Source organism: Lynx rufus, unplaced genomic scaffold (genome assembly GCF_022079265.1).
Source record: "Lynx rufus isolate CCGP_SWC_20201006 ecotype Redwood Valley unplaced genomic scaffold, mLynRuf1.p SCAF_44, whole genome shotgun sequence".
NCBI lineage: Eukaryota > Metazoa > Chordata > Mammalia > Carnivora > Felidae > Lynx > Lynx rufus.
The window spans coordinates 627,712-644,972 of NW_025814861.1; the positions used below are offsets into that span (position 1 = coordinate 627,712).

At 55.7% G+C, this 17,261-nt stretch overlaps 1 protein-coding gene across 1 annotated transcript in view; it reads right to left on the reverse strand.

Moving 5' to 3' along the window:
- Window positions 1-17,261, reverse strand: part of CFAP77 (cilia and flagella associated protein 77) — a 127,595-nt gene that overhangs the window by 42,078 nt on the left and 68,256 nt on the right. The window contains exons 2-3 of the mRNA XM_047098104.1: window positions 15,262-15,361; window positions 14,524-14,752 (exon numbers count right to left, since the gene is read on the reverse strand). Of these exons, the coding sequence (XP_046954060.1) occupies window positions 14,524-14,752; window positions 15,262-15,361 (329 nt within the window). The remainder of the gene's footprint in view (window positions 1-14,523; window positions 14,753-15,261; window positions 15,362-17,261) is intronic.

The following is a 17,261-nucleotide window of genomic DNA, read 5'->3' on the forward strand; positions in this document are numbered from 1 at the left end:
TCGGACGCTTAACCGACTGAGCCACCCAGGCGCCCCTGTGGTTGTTGTTTTTAATCCAAACGCCTGGCCTTCCTGAATGAGGCATTAGATTGTCCGGTAATGGCAACGCTGGGCCCACACTCCCACGTATCGGTAGCCCGCTGCCCTTAGACCAGGTGGGTGCCCCAGTTTGACACAGACCCTACCACTCCCTACTGCCTCACCCAGTGAGGCTTCCCGGGACCTGCCAGGCCTCTGCAGGCGGGTGACACCGTAGCCCCGCCCTGTGCCTCCTGAATAACAATGCCTGGCGGCTCTCTTCCCAAGAGCTCAAAGAACTCTCTACTGATGACCTCACACCGTGTCTTCTGACCCGGGAGGACGGGGTGTGGACCCCACTCGCAGACGGAGAAAGGGAGGCCCACAGAGATCCTAGGTGATGTGGTCAGACCCCTCCACCCAGGAGCAGGAGAACCTTGTGTTGAGGGTGGAGACTTCGGACTCGGAGGCTGGCTCTCCATGCTCTTCCCTGCCTTCATCTCTGCTCCCCCGGAAGGGGTTGGGGAGGAGAGGAAACTCCCTCGGAGGAGGAAGGCTTTGGGCGGGCCCGAGGGAAAAGGCAGGGCCAAGCTGTCCCCTGGGCCAGGAGGCCTGGAGCCGAGGCCCTGGGACACTGTTAGGGACCCACGAACGTGTTTTAATTTCTTTTCAGATCAGCACAGCCGTAGCATAGTTTTAATTATTATAATACTTTTTTTGTGTGGAGGAAGGGGCTCACGAAGGCCAGAGTGCCCGGGCCCACGGAAGTCCGGCCGTAGTCAGCTGCCCGGGAGCAGGAAGACGGGGCCTGGGCTGTGTGTCACAGAACGCGTTTCAGTCCCATTGAGGACACAGACCCTGAATCTTGAAGGCCAGTAAGAATCACCCAGGGAGTTTATTCAAAGTACAGATGCCCATGGGGGCGTCTGGGGGGCTCAGCCGGTTAAGCGTCCCACTCTTGATCTCGGCTCAGGTCACGATCTCACGGTTTGTGAGTTCGAGCCCCGCATCGGGCTCTGCTCCGGATTCTCTCTCTCTCTCTCTCCCTCTCTCTCTGCCCCTCCTGTGTGCGTGCTCTCTCTCCCTAACAATAAATAAATAAACGTCAGCAACAAAGTACAGATGCCTGAGTCCCGCTGTCAGACATTCTGACCCACCAGGACGGGGGCCCAGGCATCTGCATTTTACCCCGCCCCACGGGTGATCCTGGCTCGTGTGGTCCCCGGTCCCCTCTGGGGGTTACAGCTCTGAGCCTTTCCCGGGCAGAGGACCCTCCAACCTGGGGCCACCGGCCGCAGCGTAGGGTGGGACGGAGGAGCTGGCCGGGAGGCGTGGGCCCCAAGGGCACACCGCGATGCCCACTTCCCTCCTCACCCCCACAGCCGCCTCGTTCTTAATTGTCGCCCCTTGGCCCGAGGGCCTGTCTTTTCTAACTAGCCGGGAGGAAGGGCGGTAATTGAGGCGCAGCTCTCTCTCTCTCTGGCAGGACTCTTAGAGCTAATTAGAGAAGAGGACCTCTGGGCTTGTGGTTATTTTTTAATTGTTTGTGGATCCAACATAAAAGCTAATGACAGAGGAGGGAGGCCCAGTTAGCAGCAGACTTCTGGCTTCTAAATTTGTCTAAGAGGTCATTTGCAATTTGTTAACATTTTTCACAAGGGTGAAGTCAATTAGCAGTTTCCCCACACAGGCGCCCAGAGGCGGCGGCGGCCGCAGGATGGGCGGAGGAGCCTTGCTGGAAGCTTCCCTCAACCTTGGGGGCCTGCACCCGAAACTGGGGAGCTCCCCTCCTGGGCACCTGCACCTGTGCAGAGGGGCTGTGGCTTGAGCCCCTCTGGGGGGAAAAGGCTCAGAGAAGCCAGTGGACAGGACAGGGGACGACATGCCTTCTGGACCACTCAGGAGCCTGCCGTGCAGGGGTCCTGGCGTCTGGGGACACAGTGAGTAGCAGGCAGGGCATCCCTGTCCCGTGGGGGTGGGGGGCAGTGAGGGAGGCAGAGAGAGCACCGGCGTCTGGTGTAAGCCGAGGAGGGTCGCCCTGGAGCCCAGCCGCTCCGCCCGTGAATGTGACCCGGAGGAATCTCGCACCCCGGAAGCGAGGAGCCCCCCCCCCCGCGTGTCCGGCGATGGAGGACGGACACACCCACCCAGCGGACCAGGGCGACATTTGCAAAGGCGCGGGGTGAAAAAAGCAAGTCGCCACGCAACGTGATTTATGTGGTTTGAAGCCACGCGAACTCACCTGCGTTACTTATGGACCTCGAACGGTGTAGGAAAGATTGGGGAAATCTGGATGGAAAGCATGCCTCTTCCAACCTCGGGATGGTCCTCTGGGAACGGAGGGAAGGGCGTGGGGTGAGGGAGGGGTGAGATGGGGCTTCAAGCTGCATTTGTTCTATTTTATTATTTTTTTAATTAAAACAATAGTTTAAATATTTATTTTTGAAAGAGAGAGACAGAGCGTGAGTAGGGAAGGAGCAGAGAGAGAGGGAGACACAGAATCCGAAGCAGGCTCCAGGCTCCGAGCTGTCCGCACAGAGCCCGACGCGGGGCTCGAACTCACAGACTGCGAGATCGTGACCCGAGCCGAAGTCGGCCGCTCAACCGACTGAGCCCCCCAGGCGCCCCGAGTTCTAGTTTATTTCTGTAACGATAATTTTTTTAAAAGCCTCAGGTGCAAACACGGCCAGGCGGTTAAGTTTGCTGAATCTGAGCGGCGGGTTCATGGAGTTGGTTATGAAACTTCTGAACTTTGCTGTGTTTTTGGAGAGTTTCCCAATAAACCCAGAAACGCAGAGAGGAGGGGCGAAACATTTGCTCCCCTGGGAGGCATCGATACCTCTCGTCTTTTCTCTGATTAAAACCTTTGATCGCAAACTACTGTCTTGTTTTCCACAAAAACATGATGGGACACACGTAACAAGACTCCAGCAGCACAAATCCCCAGGCGGTAACTCTAAAGGCAGTTGCCTCCTAGGGGCGCCTCGTTGGCCGAGCAGCCGACTCCTGGTTTCGGCTCAGGTCATGATCTCACGGTTTGTGAGTTCGAGCCCCACGCCAGGCTCCACACTGACCGTGCGGAGCCTGCTTGGGAACTCTCTCTCTCCCTCTGCCTCTGTCCCTCCCCTCCCTGGCACTCTCTCTCTCTCAAAATAAATCAATTAAAAATAATAAAGGCAATTTCCTCAAAACCCCGCGGTGACTAAAATGCAGGGCTTTCTGTCTTGGCGGTAAAGCGCCTTGATGATTACAGGGGGGTGAAAAGTGGCCCCCCCCCAAAGATACGTCCTCGTTCTAAGCCCCAGAACCCATGAATGTGACCTGTTTGGGGAAAGGAGCCTTGGGATCTTAAGGTCAGATCACCCTGGATTATTTGGGGGAGCCCTAAACCCGGTGACACGTGTCGTTACTGGAGACCAAAGAGGAGAGACACAGACGCCCTGAGAAGAGGCCATGTGGTCACAGAGCAGAGACTGGAAGGTGCGGCCACAAGCCCAGGAGCGCCTGGGGCCACCAGAAGCTGGCAGAGGCTAGCACCCAGACCCTTCGGAGGGAATGGGGCCCCATGACACCTCGATTTCGGATTTCTGGGCTCCACCTTAGGAGAGAAGACGTTTCTGTTGTTTTAAGCCACCAGGCTTGTGGGGATTTGTTACAGGACACTGATAACCGAAGGTCCGTGCCCAGCCAATCCACACCTAGGAAAAGACTTGCTCATTCAAGCGTTGGCCTGTTTCCAAGTCGGGGATGGGTCGCAATCCAGCCACGCAGTACAGCAACAAGCACTTACCGAGCACCTACTATGTGCCAGGCCTGTGCTAGGCCCTGGGGATACAGCGATGAGCAGAGCCAGGCAGGGCCCAAAGTCCCCCGGGGCCCTCTCCCGCCCTCCTCTGCCCGCCAGAAGCAACGCGCACGCATCGCTGTGTGTTGCTTTGTGTCCCGCTTCCTCTGTGTGTCCCAAACACCCCACGTGGTGCCGGCACGGCCTGGCGCTGCGTGAACACGCAGTACGGGACAGAAGTAGCAGATGGGACCTTTGAGGTCACGTCCCGCTTTCCGGCCACGGGATCACGGGTACGTGTGTCCGCGGCTCAGTTTCCCCAACCGTAGAGAGCATGCTGCTACGAACGGGTCATGGTGAAGGTCACGTAAAGGGCGGTGCATAGAGCGCCGGTCCCCATGCCTGGCCCCGGAGGAGCTAAGGAAACGGAAGCTGGTATTATTAATCGAACCTAATGCGGGCGCCCGGGTTTCTGGCTTGAATGGCTGCCTCCACCTGGTCCCCAAAGGGAAGAGAACCGAGTTGGCCCCTGGGCGCAACGTATTCAGGGACATGCTTCCTCTGAATTCTTCTTCTTTTCTATTTTAATTTTTAAAAGTGTTTTATTTATTTTTAAGAGACAGAGACAGAGTGAGAGCAGGGGAGGGACACAGAGAGAGGGAGACACAGACTCCGAAGCAGGCTCCGGGCTCCGGGCTGTCAGCACAGAGCCCGATGCGGGGCTTGAACTCGTGAACCACGAGATCGTGACCTGAGCCGAAGTCGGACGCTTAACTGCCTGAAGCACCCAGGCGCCCCCACTCTGAATTCTTCTGTTTGGGGGTCCTGCACGGTGACGAGTCAGGCTTGAAGCCTGGCTCTCCCTGCCACACCAGGGATTGGTGGCTGGCTCCCAGCGGGGAGCAGCTCCTCTGTGCCCCATGTCACAGGGGCCACCGTGTCACGGAGGGGCAGGGCCAGCCGCAGCCCAGCAAGCCCTCCGACGGTGTCAAGCCTGGGGCCGCGGAGGACGGGCGCCGGGCCCACTCTCACGCTTTGCCCACCGATGCCGGCAGGCGCGGCCCGGCTCTGGAAAAATCAAAAGCGGGAGCGGTGAGCTGGGGAGGCCCCGAGGGGGAGCGGCCTGCGGCCTCGTTAGCGCTGACCCTGGCACCAAGCCGCTCCTGATGGATGGGGTTCGGGAGGGCCAGGCCCCAGGGGAGCGCGGCCCTATCCATTATGGGCCCATCAGCGCCTCCCTGAGCCCTCCCTGCTCCGAATGCCGGGAGCCTCGGGCCGGGAATAAATCTCTGTCTGGGCCGCAGGAGATCGGAGAGGGAAAAAAAGGCAAAGCATGAAAAATGTCTCATTCGCGGCTCCGGCAACAAAGCCGCCTTGGAGGGAGGAGTGAGAGGGAGTTTGGGGAGGTGGGAGAGGTTATAGCACGAGCAGCCAGGCAGGGGTCCCAGAGAGGAAGGGAGAGAGGATGGGCCCTCCCCCACCACGTCCTCCCAGCCCCATCTCCCTGCCTGGGCCTGTCCTCCAGGTCAGGTGCACGGAAGCAGGCTGTCCCTGAGGAGGGGGGACCCTGGTCGGACACAGTTTGGGGTGTCCCAGGCTCCGGCCTGGCAGCCATCTGGGGTAGCCAACCCCTCCATCTAAGCTAAGCGTGAGGGTCTCGGAGTAAATCACCCGGACCGAATCCCCGTGCCTCCAACTTCACCTGTGACCTCTCGCGAAAGGACATAACCTCTGCCTGCCTCAGTTTCCTCCTGGGTAAATGGAGGCGCTGGGCTGCAGTGAGGACATCCTGAGTTACTCTGTGGGGAGCCGGGTCCCCGGGAAGTGCTCGTCGGCGTCTGCGGCCAGGGCTCGCTGGGACGCGGGCGGCCTCGTGGATGACGCTCAGGATGAGAAACGATCTCCTCACTCGGGGCCTGGCTCTGTCTGCTGGAATTGCGCGGGCCGTGGGGCAGGAGGCGTGGCTCAGATCCTGGCCCTGTCACCAACTGGCCGTGTGGCCTCGGGCAAGTGACCCTCTGAGCCTCAGTCTCCTCGTCTGTAAAGTGGGGATAATGGTCCCTGCTTGATAGAGTCGTAAGCATTTCGTGAGATGACGTGCCGGCCAGCCATTCAGCGAGGGCTCCGTGACGTCAGCCACCCGTACCGCTCTCCAAACACACACGGGGCCTCGTTTTGCTCTCTCAAGTCTCTGAGGAAAAAAGCCCCTCCACTGTCCTCATTTTTCATCACCTTTGTACACGGTGGTTTCTGTCCCTCATCCCACCCACCATCCTGCCGCCTCTGGACACTTTCCTACTTGCGGACCTTCCCTGAATGTACGATGCCTCCCACTTTTTAACTTGATGGCACAAGTGTGACGTGAGCGGCAGGATAGAGTAGGAAGGTAGCCTCCCTTGTTCGGGACTTGCTACCTCTGTTAATGAGGCCACGGGACATATTCACTCTTTGAGACAGCGTGACCACAGTCCTGAGCCATAACATCAACCACAGGGGAACACAGCAGAGTCTGTTAAATGACACAGGGCTCTGGCTTTCCCATCCCCTCTCTGGTCTCAAGTGTGCTGTGACTTCACTTTCAATTACTCTGCCTCAAAGCCTGCCAAGGCCCTGAACCGTAGTTTTCCTCAACAAGCACTTCCCGAGGACCTACTCTGTGCCTGGCTTTGATGATGTAGCAGTGGACAAAACTGACATTGTCCCTGGCCTCCAGGAGCGGAGTGTCCGGGAGAGCAGAGAACTGGTGACTGCCGGCGCGGGGAGCCACGGAGCTCCTGGGTCGGTCGGCAGAAAGTGCATTTCAGGTTCAGTCTTGGGGCGGAGGTGGGGGGGGGGGTCTTTGCGAGACCCACACGCTCCCCCTTGTGGTCAGCCCCATCTCATTCAGCCGGGCTTTGGGCCACCCATAAATCTGGAGCAGGTCTCCCCACTGGGAACCTGTCTTGCCACCCCGGGACGGTCGTCTGGGAAGGGGCTTATTACCATTTTATAGGAGTTCGGGTGGGCGGCTTGGATTTTGGCCGTCAGCTCTGGGAGAAACAAAATAACCCGGAGTGATTGATGGGCCCATTGTAAATTTGTAAAATAAATCAGCTTGGCAGAAAGATTCAAAAAACCTGTCAGGCAGCAAACATTTTTTAACAGCCTGTAAAATTTCCTCCATCCTTCGCATTTGTCAATGTCAGGCTGATGACGCATCTGATAGCTGGGCAAGCAGCAGCACAGACAGAGGGTGGGCTGGTACCATTTCCCACCTTTCTTGTGTTTCTCATTGCTCCATGGTCTAAACGCGCTCAGCACCAGGATGGGGGGGGGGGGGGAGAGGGTCTAGACTAGCCTAATTGGCGGATGAGGCAAGTATCCTATGAAAGTCGCACGTTGCTGCCGGCTTCCCACTCAGATTCCAACGTGGCCACTCGCTCGTGCGTTCATTTGGCGAGGATTTCCCGAGGGCCCCTTCAGCAAGGGCACTGTGGTCAGCACCAGGGATACCGAGGTGAGCACAGCAGGCTTGGAGCATCTAGCGTAGTGAACCTTCCCGGTGCCCCCTCAAGGAGTTCGTCTATCAGGAAGTGGGGAGCCAGTAAAGGGGAAGGGCAAGGGGAAGGGGAGGGCGCATCAAAGGGGAAGCTCGCCGTGTTCAGATTAACTTTAGGCTTTAAGAAAAATCCAGACGGGACGGCCGTACTCTCCCTGTATAGTGTACATACACATTCTGTCTCAGCCCCCCTCGGGTGCAGAAAAAAACTAAACGTATCACCTCCACCCTGTGTTTGTGAGGCAAGCAGCTCACTGCCACGGTCACCGTCACGAGTGCAGCGCAGCCAGGGGCAGATCACTTCACCTCTCTGACCCTCTGTCTCTTCTTCTGCAAGACGGGCAGGTAGGAGTCCCAACGTGGCACTCACTGAGCTCTTCAGAGTTATTTAAGGACGGGGTGCATCGGAGGCGCTCAGCACAACGCCTGACACGTCGTTATAACAATAAAGCCTAGCTGCCATTATTGGTTCGGGGCATTACTGGCTCACGGGCTACCTACCCTTCATCTGGCGCGTGTCATACCCAGACACGCGGTGGCCGTTTGCTTACTGACTGAGTGATGGGTCCTCCCCCCCCGCCGCCAATAGCAGCCTTGCCTTGTGTATGGCATGAGCTCCCAGGCAGGACGGTGGGGGGCTCCGGGCGCCCAGAACCTTCCGGGAGCGCCAGCTGCTGCCCCACTCTTGCTGCTTCCCCCCTCCCCGCCAGTCCCTGACTCATCATAATCGACAACGCTGGACCAATTAGGAGCAGTAACAATTAAGATGTGCCAAGGGCATGGGAGCATTTGCAAACACTTGTTAAAATGCATCAATAATTAAGTGCTTCCTTAATAGTTACATTTCTGGCCTCCAGACATATCTGTTTGTGGACCCTGGGTCGCAGCATGCTTGGAGATTCGTGTTACGGCCCTACACGCGGGTAATAAGAATTTAAAATCCTTCCCTGACCTGAAGTCTGAGATTTGACAGCGAAACAGCAGAGCGGTAAGGCACGGGCTGTCTCCAGCTGCCCGATCCTAGAGGTGCGGTCCTCAAAGCCGGCCAGCCGGACGGGGAACAAGTCCAGCTTTGCCACCGTGCAGCCAGCAGCGGGGCCTGCGCGCCCCCTTTTCTGGACCGTGAAGCAGATGTCAGGCGGAGGCACGGTACCTGCCTCGTAGGACTGAGATTAGCATCAGCGATCACACACACAAAATGCCTGCCTCGTACGCTCAGCGCAGAGCGGCTTCTGTTCGCGGTGGCCCCGACCTTCATCAGGGGACAAAGAGAGGCAGCAGTTAGCTGAGGGATCAGGACGACCAGTCGACACCAGCAGCTGCAAACTCAGTGCCCACCAGGACCAGACAAATGGCAAAGATGGGAGAAGCCAGGCTGGGGGGGGGGGGACCTGTCCGAAAGGGGCACTGCCTCTCAGCTCCAGCCCCTGGTGCCTGAGCGCAGACCCTGGGTGCAGGGCGTCCAATCTTTCACTTTATTCACTGAGAGAGAGAGAGAGAGAGAGAGAGAGAGTGGGAGACAGTGTGGGGGAGGGGCAGAGAGAGAGAGGGAAACAGAGAATCCGAAGCAGGCTCCAGGCTCCGAGCCATTAGCACAGACCCCGATGTGGGGCTCGATCTTACAAACCGCGAGATCATGACTGGAGTCGAAACCCAGAGTCAGACGCTTAACTGACTGAGCCACTCAGGCGTCCCTGGGCTTCTGGCTTTTTAGGTGAAGCGGGAAATCCAGGTTTTTGTTGTTGTTGTTGTTGTTGTTGTTGTTGTTGTTTTTATGAAATCTCCTGGCTTTTTAAATGTGGCACCTCATGGGGGCGCCCGGGTGGCTCAGTCGGTTAAGTGTCTGACCTCGGCTCAGGACATGATCCCGCGGTTTGTGGGTTCAAGCCCCACATCGGGCTCTCTGTGGTCAGTGTGGAGCCCGCTTCAGATCCTCTGTCCCCCACTCTCTCTGACCCACCCCGGCTGGTTCTCTCTCTCTCAAAAGTAAAATAAACATTAAAAAAAAAGTTTTTTTTTTTTTAATAAACGTGGCAACTCATTCACAGTTTTCGTCACTGGATGGGCCAAACATCTCTGTGGGCTGACTTGGCCGTGGCTCCCCGCTCGTGACCGCATGGCCACACGGGCACCGTTTCCCCATCATGGCTTGGGGCCTCCACTTTCTTTTAGCCACACCAACTCGTGGACTGAAATGCGCCTTTCCAATTTAGTGACCATCTGTGACAAAGCAGGGTGAATTGGAAACCAAATCAGCCAAGTGGAAGGACGGACGGACTCCGTCATCCCGTCCATCGTGAAATACATCAAAGGGTAAGAGATTTGACATCCGGGGGACAGGGAGAAGAGCTGGGGTCAGAGTTTTATCTCACACGGCGGTCACACGCTCGGGAGCGTCCCGAGCTTCGAGTGGCTTTTCTGTGTATTTTGTTATTATTATTTTTTAACATATCTGTAGTTGTGAGTAAACGGTACTCATTTGTTTATTTATTTATTGGACCAAATCGCCCCCAACAACTCCTCGGGTAGTCGTGTGTAATCAGATTTGTTTGCTACTTTTTTAAACATGCTTTTAAAGTAAAGAAATAAATACAATTGAGGCTTGTAAAAGGTGATCATTAGGAAAGGGGCCTCGGCCCCATAACTTTAAAGTAATAGCCCCATTACGGAGAGGGGCGATCGCGTCTTAACTGCTGCTTCTACTTAGGTTGCGAGGTTGAGGGGTTCTGGACGCACGCTGAGCAGCTCAGTAAAAGCCTTTCCGGCGGCCATTTAACCTCCATTTACGAAGAAATAAAGCAAAATTGATGCTGATTTGGGCCTGCTTTGGGGGATATTTTTGTTCCGTAAAAGCCCTTTTGCTTGCAATTTGCTGGGCCGCCCTGACACATGAGAGAGGGCTGCTGTTGATAAAGATAAAGCTTTATGGCCACGATATTTGCTGCTAACAGCAACCTAATGCAGCATTTTCATTTTTGTGCAATTAATGTTAACGTCTGCTACGAAAATTGTCATTAAATACCATTTTAAAATCCATTCAATTTGCATATGCAAAGCCCATTTACCATCACAGAGGATATAGCTGGCACTTCATCACGTCCTTACCCTCGCATTGTAGCCACTCGGTTTTATAGCAATTTAAGATTTTATATTGAAAGCCAGATGATAATGGATGTCCTTTCTGAGCCCAGCTGACTTCAGCTTTTCCATTGTACGTGGAACAACGCAGCCCCAGGACCGGGAACCGTGGGCATTTGCGCTGTACCTCAGTCCCAAGGAGGCAAGTGTGCAAGAAAGAGCACTGGACGGGGAGTCCGCCCACCTGGCCCTAGCTCTGACTCTTGTCTGGTCCCAACTTGCTGTGTGACCTTGGGAAAGTGTCTTGACCGCTCTGAACGTCTGCTTCCTTGCCTTATTTATTTTATTTCCTAGTTTTATAAAGTAAGCGCTATACCCAACGTAGGGCTCGAACTTAGGACCCCAGGATCCAGAGTCACAGACTCCACCCACTGAACCAGCCAGGTGCCCCTGCTTTCTTCTTTTAAATCATGGCTTTGAACCAGGTGATGGCTAACGTCCTACGTCTTCTAAAATTTTGTGTTTAGATATAAGCACTTCAGGTTGAGAACCCAGCTTAGCGAGATCGGCTAATTTCTCCCTGCCTAAGCTGGGCAAGTAACCCCACACGCCTCCCCGCACAGGCCCTTCCAAGACAAGGAAAGGAAACCGACACAGAGGCCAAACATAACCTGAGAATCCCAGCTGGCCGCGTTACCGCTCTAACATCCCATTCACAGGTCAGGAAACAGAAGCCTTGGAGGGCAAACTGTCGGGGACCACGCTGGAACGAGAGCCCTAGGCTGACGGCTGCTCCCAGACACCATGCCGTCTTGGGGACACTGGTGACCGGCCCGGACTAGTCTAGCGGTCTGGCACACAGTGGGAGTCTCTGTCCCTCTGTACTCCAGGCGGCCTTGGGAAACCTTGCCTTGGAGGGACTGACTTTAGGGCATTATTACTATTTTTTTTTTAATTTTTTTTTTAACGTTCATTAATTTTTGGGACAGAGAGAGACAGAGCATGAACGGGGGAGGGGCAGAGAGAGAGAGAGGGAGACACAGAATCTGAAACAGGCCCCAGGCTCTGAGCCATCAGCACAGAGCCCGACGCGGGGCTCGAACTCACGAACAGCGAGATCGTGACCTGAGCTGAAGTCGGACGCTTAACCGACTGAGCCACCCAGGCGCCCCTAGGGCATTATTTCAAAGGGGGGGGAAGGGGGGTGTGCCAACGACCGTTAAACTGGACCAGAAATGATTTTCCAATGTGTCTGTACGGTCACGTTCCACGTTTGGAGGGCTGGCGAATAGAAACGCATTTCCTGCGAGAGAGACGTGTACAGCTGAGACCATGGGAGGTGGGAGAGCTTTACCACAGAGATGACGCTGAGCTGAACTCCGGAGAATGAGTAGGTTTTACTAGGTAGGGTGGCGAGAACAGGCGGGGGAAGGCATACAAAAGTATGGCAGCTCCCGCTGCGGAAAACACGATGGCACGTCCTCAAAACACTAGACTTGGAATCCCGCGTGACTCAGCAAGTACACCCATGGGTAGATACCCAAGAGAACTGAAAGCAGGGACGCACACAGGTATTTGCACACCCGTGTTCACGGCGGCACTATTCACGATAGCCAGAAGGTGGACACCGTCCGAATGCCCATCGACGGATAAACGGAGAAACGAAACGCGGCACATCCACACAGTGGAATGTCATTCGGCCCTGAAAAGGAAGGAGATTCGGACACCGCTACAACGTGGATGAACCTCGAGGACATTACGGTAAGTGAAACAAGCCAGAAACAAAAGAGCAAATTTGGCACGATTCCGCTTAGATGCGGTGTCTACAGAAGTCAACAATCGTAGAGACGGAAAGCAGAATGGTGGTTACAAAGAGCTGAGGGAAGGGAGGAACAGAGAGGTACCAAATGGGGCCCGAGTTCCAGTCCGGGATGAAGAAAGGCTTCTGGAGATGCATGGTGCTGTGGGTTGCACAGCAGTGTGAATGTGCTTAAGGCCACTGAACTGTACATTTAAAAATGGCAAATCTGGGGGGCGCCTCGGTGGCTCAGTCGGCTAAGCATCTGACTCTTGATTTTCGCGCAGGTCGTGCTCTCACGGTTTGTGAGTTCGAGCCCCGCGTGAAGCCCCTCCCTGGAAGCGTGGTTCCTGCTTGGGATTCTCTCTCTCCCTCTCTCACTGCTCCCCCCCACCCCCTGCCACTCATACTCATTCTCTCTCTCTCAAAATAAATAAACAAAAACTTCAAAAAAAAACCAGTAAATCTTACCACAATAGAAAATAATTAGAAAAAATAAAAAAAAAAGAAGGAACCATCGCCAATAATAATAATAATAACGGGGCGCCTGGGTGGCGCAGTCGGTTAAGCGTCCGACTTCAGCCAGGTCACGATCTCGCGGTCCGTGAGTTTGAGCCCCGCGTCGGGCTCTGGGCTGACGGCTCAGAGCCTGGAGCCTGTTTCCGATTCTGTGTCTCCCTCTCTCTCTGCCCCTCGCCCGTTCATGCTCTGTCTCTCTCTGTCCCAAAAATAAATAAACGTTGAAAAAAAAATAAGAAGAAGAACAATAAAGTATGGTGGGAGAGCCAGAGGAAGTCACCTACCCAGGAACAGTGGGAGGAAGGTGGGAAAGAGGCTGGGGACAGACTGTCGGTGGCACTGCCACATAGATGGACCAAGATATTGGCTTCTCGGTCACGGGCATCTGGTTGGGGCTTGGCGGCCCCAGGCCACTTGTTGCTAGCTATGGGCGCTTCTGTTCATTTGCACAGTGCGAGGCACAAACACTAGTGATTTTTTTGTGCTGTGACACATCATGGGTTAGGAAGCCCTGGTGCATTGAACATCTGCCGTTTCGCCTACTGTTGTGTTCTGTTCTCCTTCCGGGGTCAGAGCCTTGATTTCTACATCCTTTCCACCACCAGCCCCATGTGGATGGTGGAGACTGAGCCCAAACACCTACCCCGCCCAAGAAGGGGCAGGGGATCAGGCCTGGCCAATCAGGGCATCAGAATCTCCTGGTCTCCGCAATTGGTTCAGAGGCAGACATGTGACCCAGAACTGGCCAATCAGTGTGCTTCACAATCCCTGCTCACAGTGGCTGATTCAGGGATGGGCAAGGCTCTAAAGTTGGACCGAGGAATCTTAATCTGAAGGCTGCCGTAGCTTCTGTGCCCTTCCCCCTGAGGATGGAACTGTTCCTGGTCATTTAGCTACACGAGGCAGAAGCTTGTCAGAGAACAAAGCCAAGATTGGGAAGCACAGCCAAGACATGGCGAGACATACCCAATACTGATAACATCCCTTGGTGACCTAGATCCAGCTGTGCCTGAAGCTGTGCCCGAGCTTTTCAATCATGTAAGCCAATAAATTCCACTTAAAAAAATATCGAGCCGGTTTGAGTTGAGATTTGATTACGTGCAACCACGTTCTACTTTTTAAAATTTATTTTTTTATTTTTTTAATGTTTATTTTTTGAGAGAGAGACAGAGACAGAGACGGAGCATGAGCGGGGGAGGGGCAGAGAGGGGCAGAGAGAGGCAGAGACACAGAATCCAAAGCAGGTTCCAGGCTCTGAGCTGTCAGCACAGAGCCCGACGCGGGGCTCGAACTCACCGACCGTGAGATCACGACCTGAGCCGACGTCGGATGCTTAACCGACTGAGCTCCCCAGGTGCCCCACTACTTTTTTTTCCCTAACGTTTACTTATTTATTTTGAGAGAGACACAGATTGAGAGAGAGAATCCCGAGCCGCCTCCTCTATGTGCACGGAGCCCGATGCAGGGCTCTAACTCATGATGGGGAGATCGTGACCCGAGCCGAAATCAAGACTTGGACGCTTAACCGACCGAGCCACCCAGGCGCCCCCGCATTCTACTTTTAGAGAATGTCACGCATCCCAGAGTTGGAACGTGGGTTGCATGTCTGCTGCTGACCCAATCACCGTGACCAAGGTTTGTGAGCTACACCGATTGCCCAGGCCTGGAGCGCTCCCCCTACCTTCCTGGAGTCAAAGGCCATGCTGCACACGGTTCCCCAGTTCAGTCACCTCTGAGTGCCCTCCGGCCCCCCGGTGAGGGATCGAGCCTGGTGTCCCGGCCACTTACCGTGCCACGACCCCAAACGTCATGTTTGGAGGGAGGGAGGGCATTTCCTTCTTGACGTGCCGGTCATCCTGGTCACTGATGCGGATGTCGTTGAGCTGGCGGTAGAGGAAATTCTCCCGAGCAGTCACCAGGCCGGCTTTCACCGCCCCGCGATTCATGGCAATGTAGTTCCGGGTCAGCTCGTGGGGGCACGTGGGCTGCTGCCTAAACACACTCCAGTGTCCAAGGGCTGAGGGCAGGGAGGGACGGAACGGTGGTGCGGCGGTCAGGCCGCGGCACCTGACCGAGAAGAAACTGGGGCGTGTGTGCCTCCCATTAACCCAGGGCCTGCTGTGTGACGGCCCTGTGTGGCCTTCTGGAAAGGGAGGGGTCAGGATTCCCAGAGATTCCGGAGGGCACCAGAGCATCCTTTGCCAAGCCGGGTTTGCCTGGCTTCACCTCCTTGGGGCCGTCAGAGGGTTGGTCCTGAGCCCATTCTGTGCTCAAAGCTCAAACGGGTCAGGGCACCAAGTTCCACCCCGGCCGGGGCCCATGCTGTTTCCCTGACACATTAGACCCGGACCCTGCCTGGACCTCCCCGTCTCGGCCAAGCCCAGACTGCGGTTTTCCACCAGAATCACGATGCGGGGCAGGCCCCGGGACTCTCTGGCTCTTTCCCTGGAGCGCGGCCAGCCGCCTAGGTTGAGAGCTCATGCCCCCTCCCCCCCCCCCCCGGGGCTCCAAAGTACGCCTGCTCACCTTCGGGGACGCCTCCATCCAGCCCGCGGACGTAGAGCCCGTAGCTGAAATCGATTCCAGGCAGAGTGTAACTTCTTTCTCGGGGCTTCCCAAGTTCAGCCTGTGTGGGGACAGAGAGAAAGCCAAGGTGAGGAGCGAAATCGCAGACCAACCGCATCACGACAAGTTTAGCCACAGGAGTCAATCAGATGCTCACTTGGCCGCAGGCCCCGTGGGTGACCTTCAGGGCCACTAGAGTAAGGATGACGTTGCCCTCCGCCGTCACCTCCGGCGCGACGTGAGCGCCGGGGGCACTGGGCATCGAGACACAACCGGGAAAGCCTGCCCGGTGTGCTCGTGATAGGGGACAAGTGAGCCGGGTCAGGAGAACCCCCGAGGCCTTGAAAGAGGAGGTGCGTTTGTGTGAGGGGAGGGGCGCGCAGCAGTCCCTGGGGGTCCAGCCTGGCCCTGCCAGCCCAGCGCTGAGTGGCCCAAGGGGACACACGGGAAGGCGTGGTTCACAGACGTTCACCTGGAGGCCCCTGTTCAAGGAGGGGCCATCTTTCCTACCTGACTCTTCATTCCTACCAAAGACGGCTTGTATCATCCTCACCGGAGCCCGTGAGGACGTCAGTGCTCCTTGAGTCCTCGCCTGCAGGTGGGGATATGGTAATAAGGCCCACCATGACCTTCCCGGTGGCCGGCCAGCTCTCCTCACTCTCCGGGTGAACTCCTTGCCCCGCGAGAAGGGGGTCGTAGGAACAAAATCGGTCTATTACCAACCACGTGACTCCCCCTCCTATAGACAGGACACCGAGAGAGGTGCTCGTGACCCACGGCTGCTACGGGATGGGCTGGGTTTCACAGGCTGGAGTGTTTGGCCTCCGGCCGGAGCTCTTAACCATTAGATTACACGGCCCCCTCTCGGGGCGCCTAGGTGGCTCAGTTGGTTAAGCATCTGCCTTCGGCTCAGGTCATGATCTCACAGGTCATGAGTTCGAGCCCTGCATCAGGATCTCTGCCGTCAGCACGGAGCCCGCTTCAGATCCTCTGCCCCCCTCTCTCTCCGTTCCTCCCCTGCTCGTGCTCTCTCTCTGTCAAAAATAAATAAGCTTAAAAAGAAAAAAAAAAAAGATTACACGGCCTCTCTTTCAAGTAGCAGCTGCCTGAGGTCAGAGGTCCTGGCCTGTAAGGCCCTTAGAACATTCAGTGAGCCCGTGCTGAGTTCGGACTGTGTTCCAGATACGATATTTGGTTGTCCCTGTGCTTCTCTCAGGCAGGACCCATCACTGTCCCCATTTCTCAGCTGAGGCAGCTGAGGCACTGAGAGGCCAAACAGTTTTGCCCAAGTCCCCACGGCAGGAAGTGGCCAATTTGGGATTCGAACCCAAGCTGTCTGTCTCCAGCCCACACCCAGATCCACCAGTTAAACGAATATCAACGAGCCAGTCTGGCTTTCATTGCCTTCCTTCTCCTGGTGGCTCAGAGCAGGTGCTCTCAGTAAATGCCCGAGATTAAAAGCCACTTCCTCTGGGAAGCCCTCCCAGGTTGCCTTCAGTCCGGACAACTTTCTTTGTTAGATGGCATCTCAGGGCCCCGAGCTCTACCTACAGGGCACTTACAAACTTGCGCAGTGGTACCTCGATGGCACCGATGGGCCTCGCCAGCATGACGCTCAGGGAAAGAATCAGTCACACAGGACCACATACTGCACGATTCCATTTACGTGAAACGTCTCGAATAGCAAATTTGAGGAGGAAAAGCGGAGTAAATGGTTGCTTACGGCCGGGAGGGGTGATGGCTACGAGGTGTCCTAAAATGGACTGCGGTGACGATTGCACAAGTCTGTGAACGGGCTGAAAGCCGTTGCACCGTAGGCTTTATTTGGGTGAATTGCATGGTATGTGAATTATGTCTCAGGAAAGCCATTAGAATTACACAGCAGTGTAATCAAGTCGTTAATTGCACGGCCATCAGTTCGATGTCGGTCTCCCCCTGGTGGAAAGTCTCTCCGTCTTTAT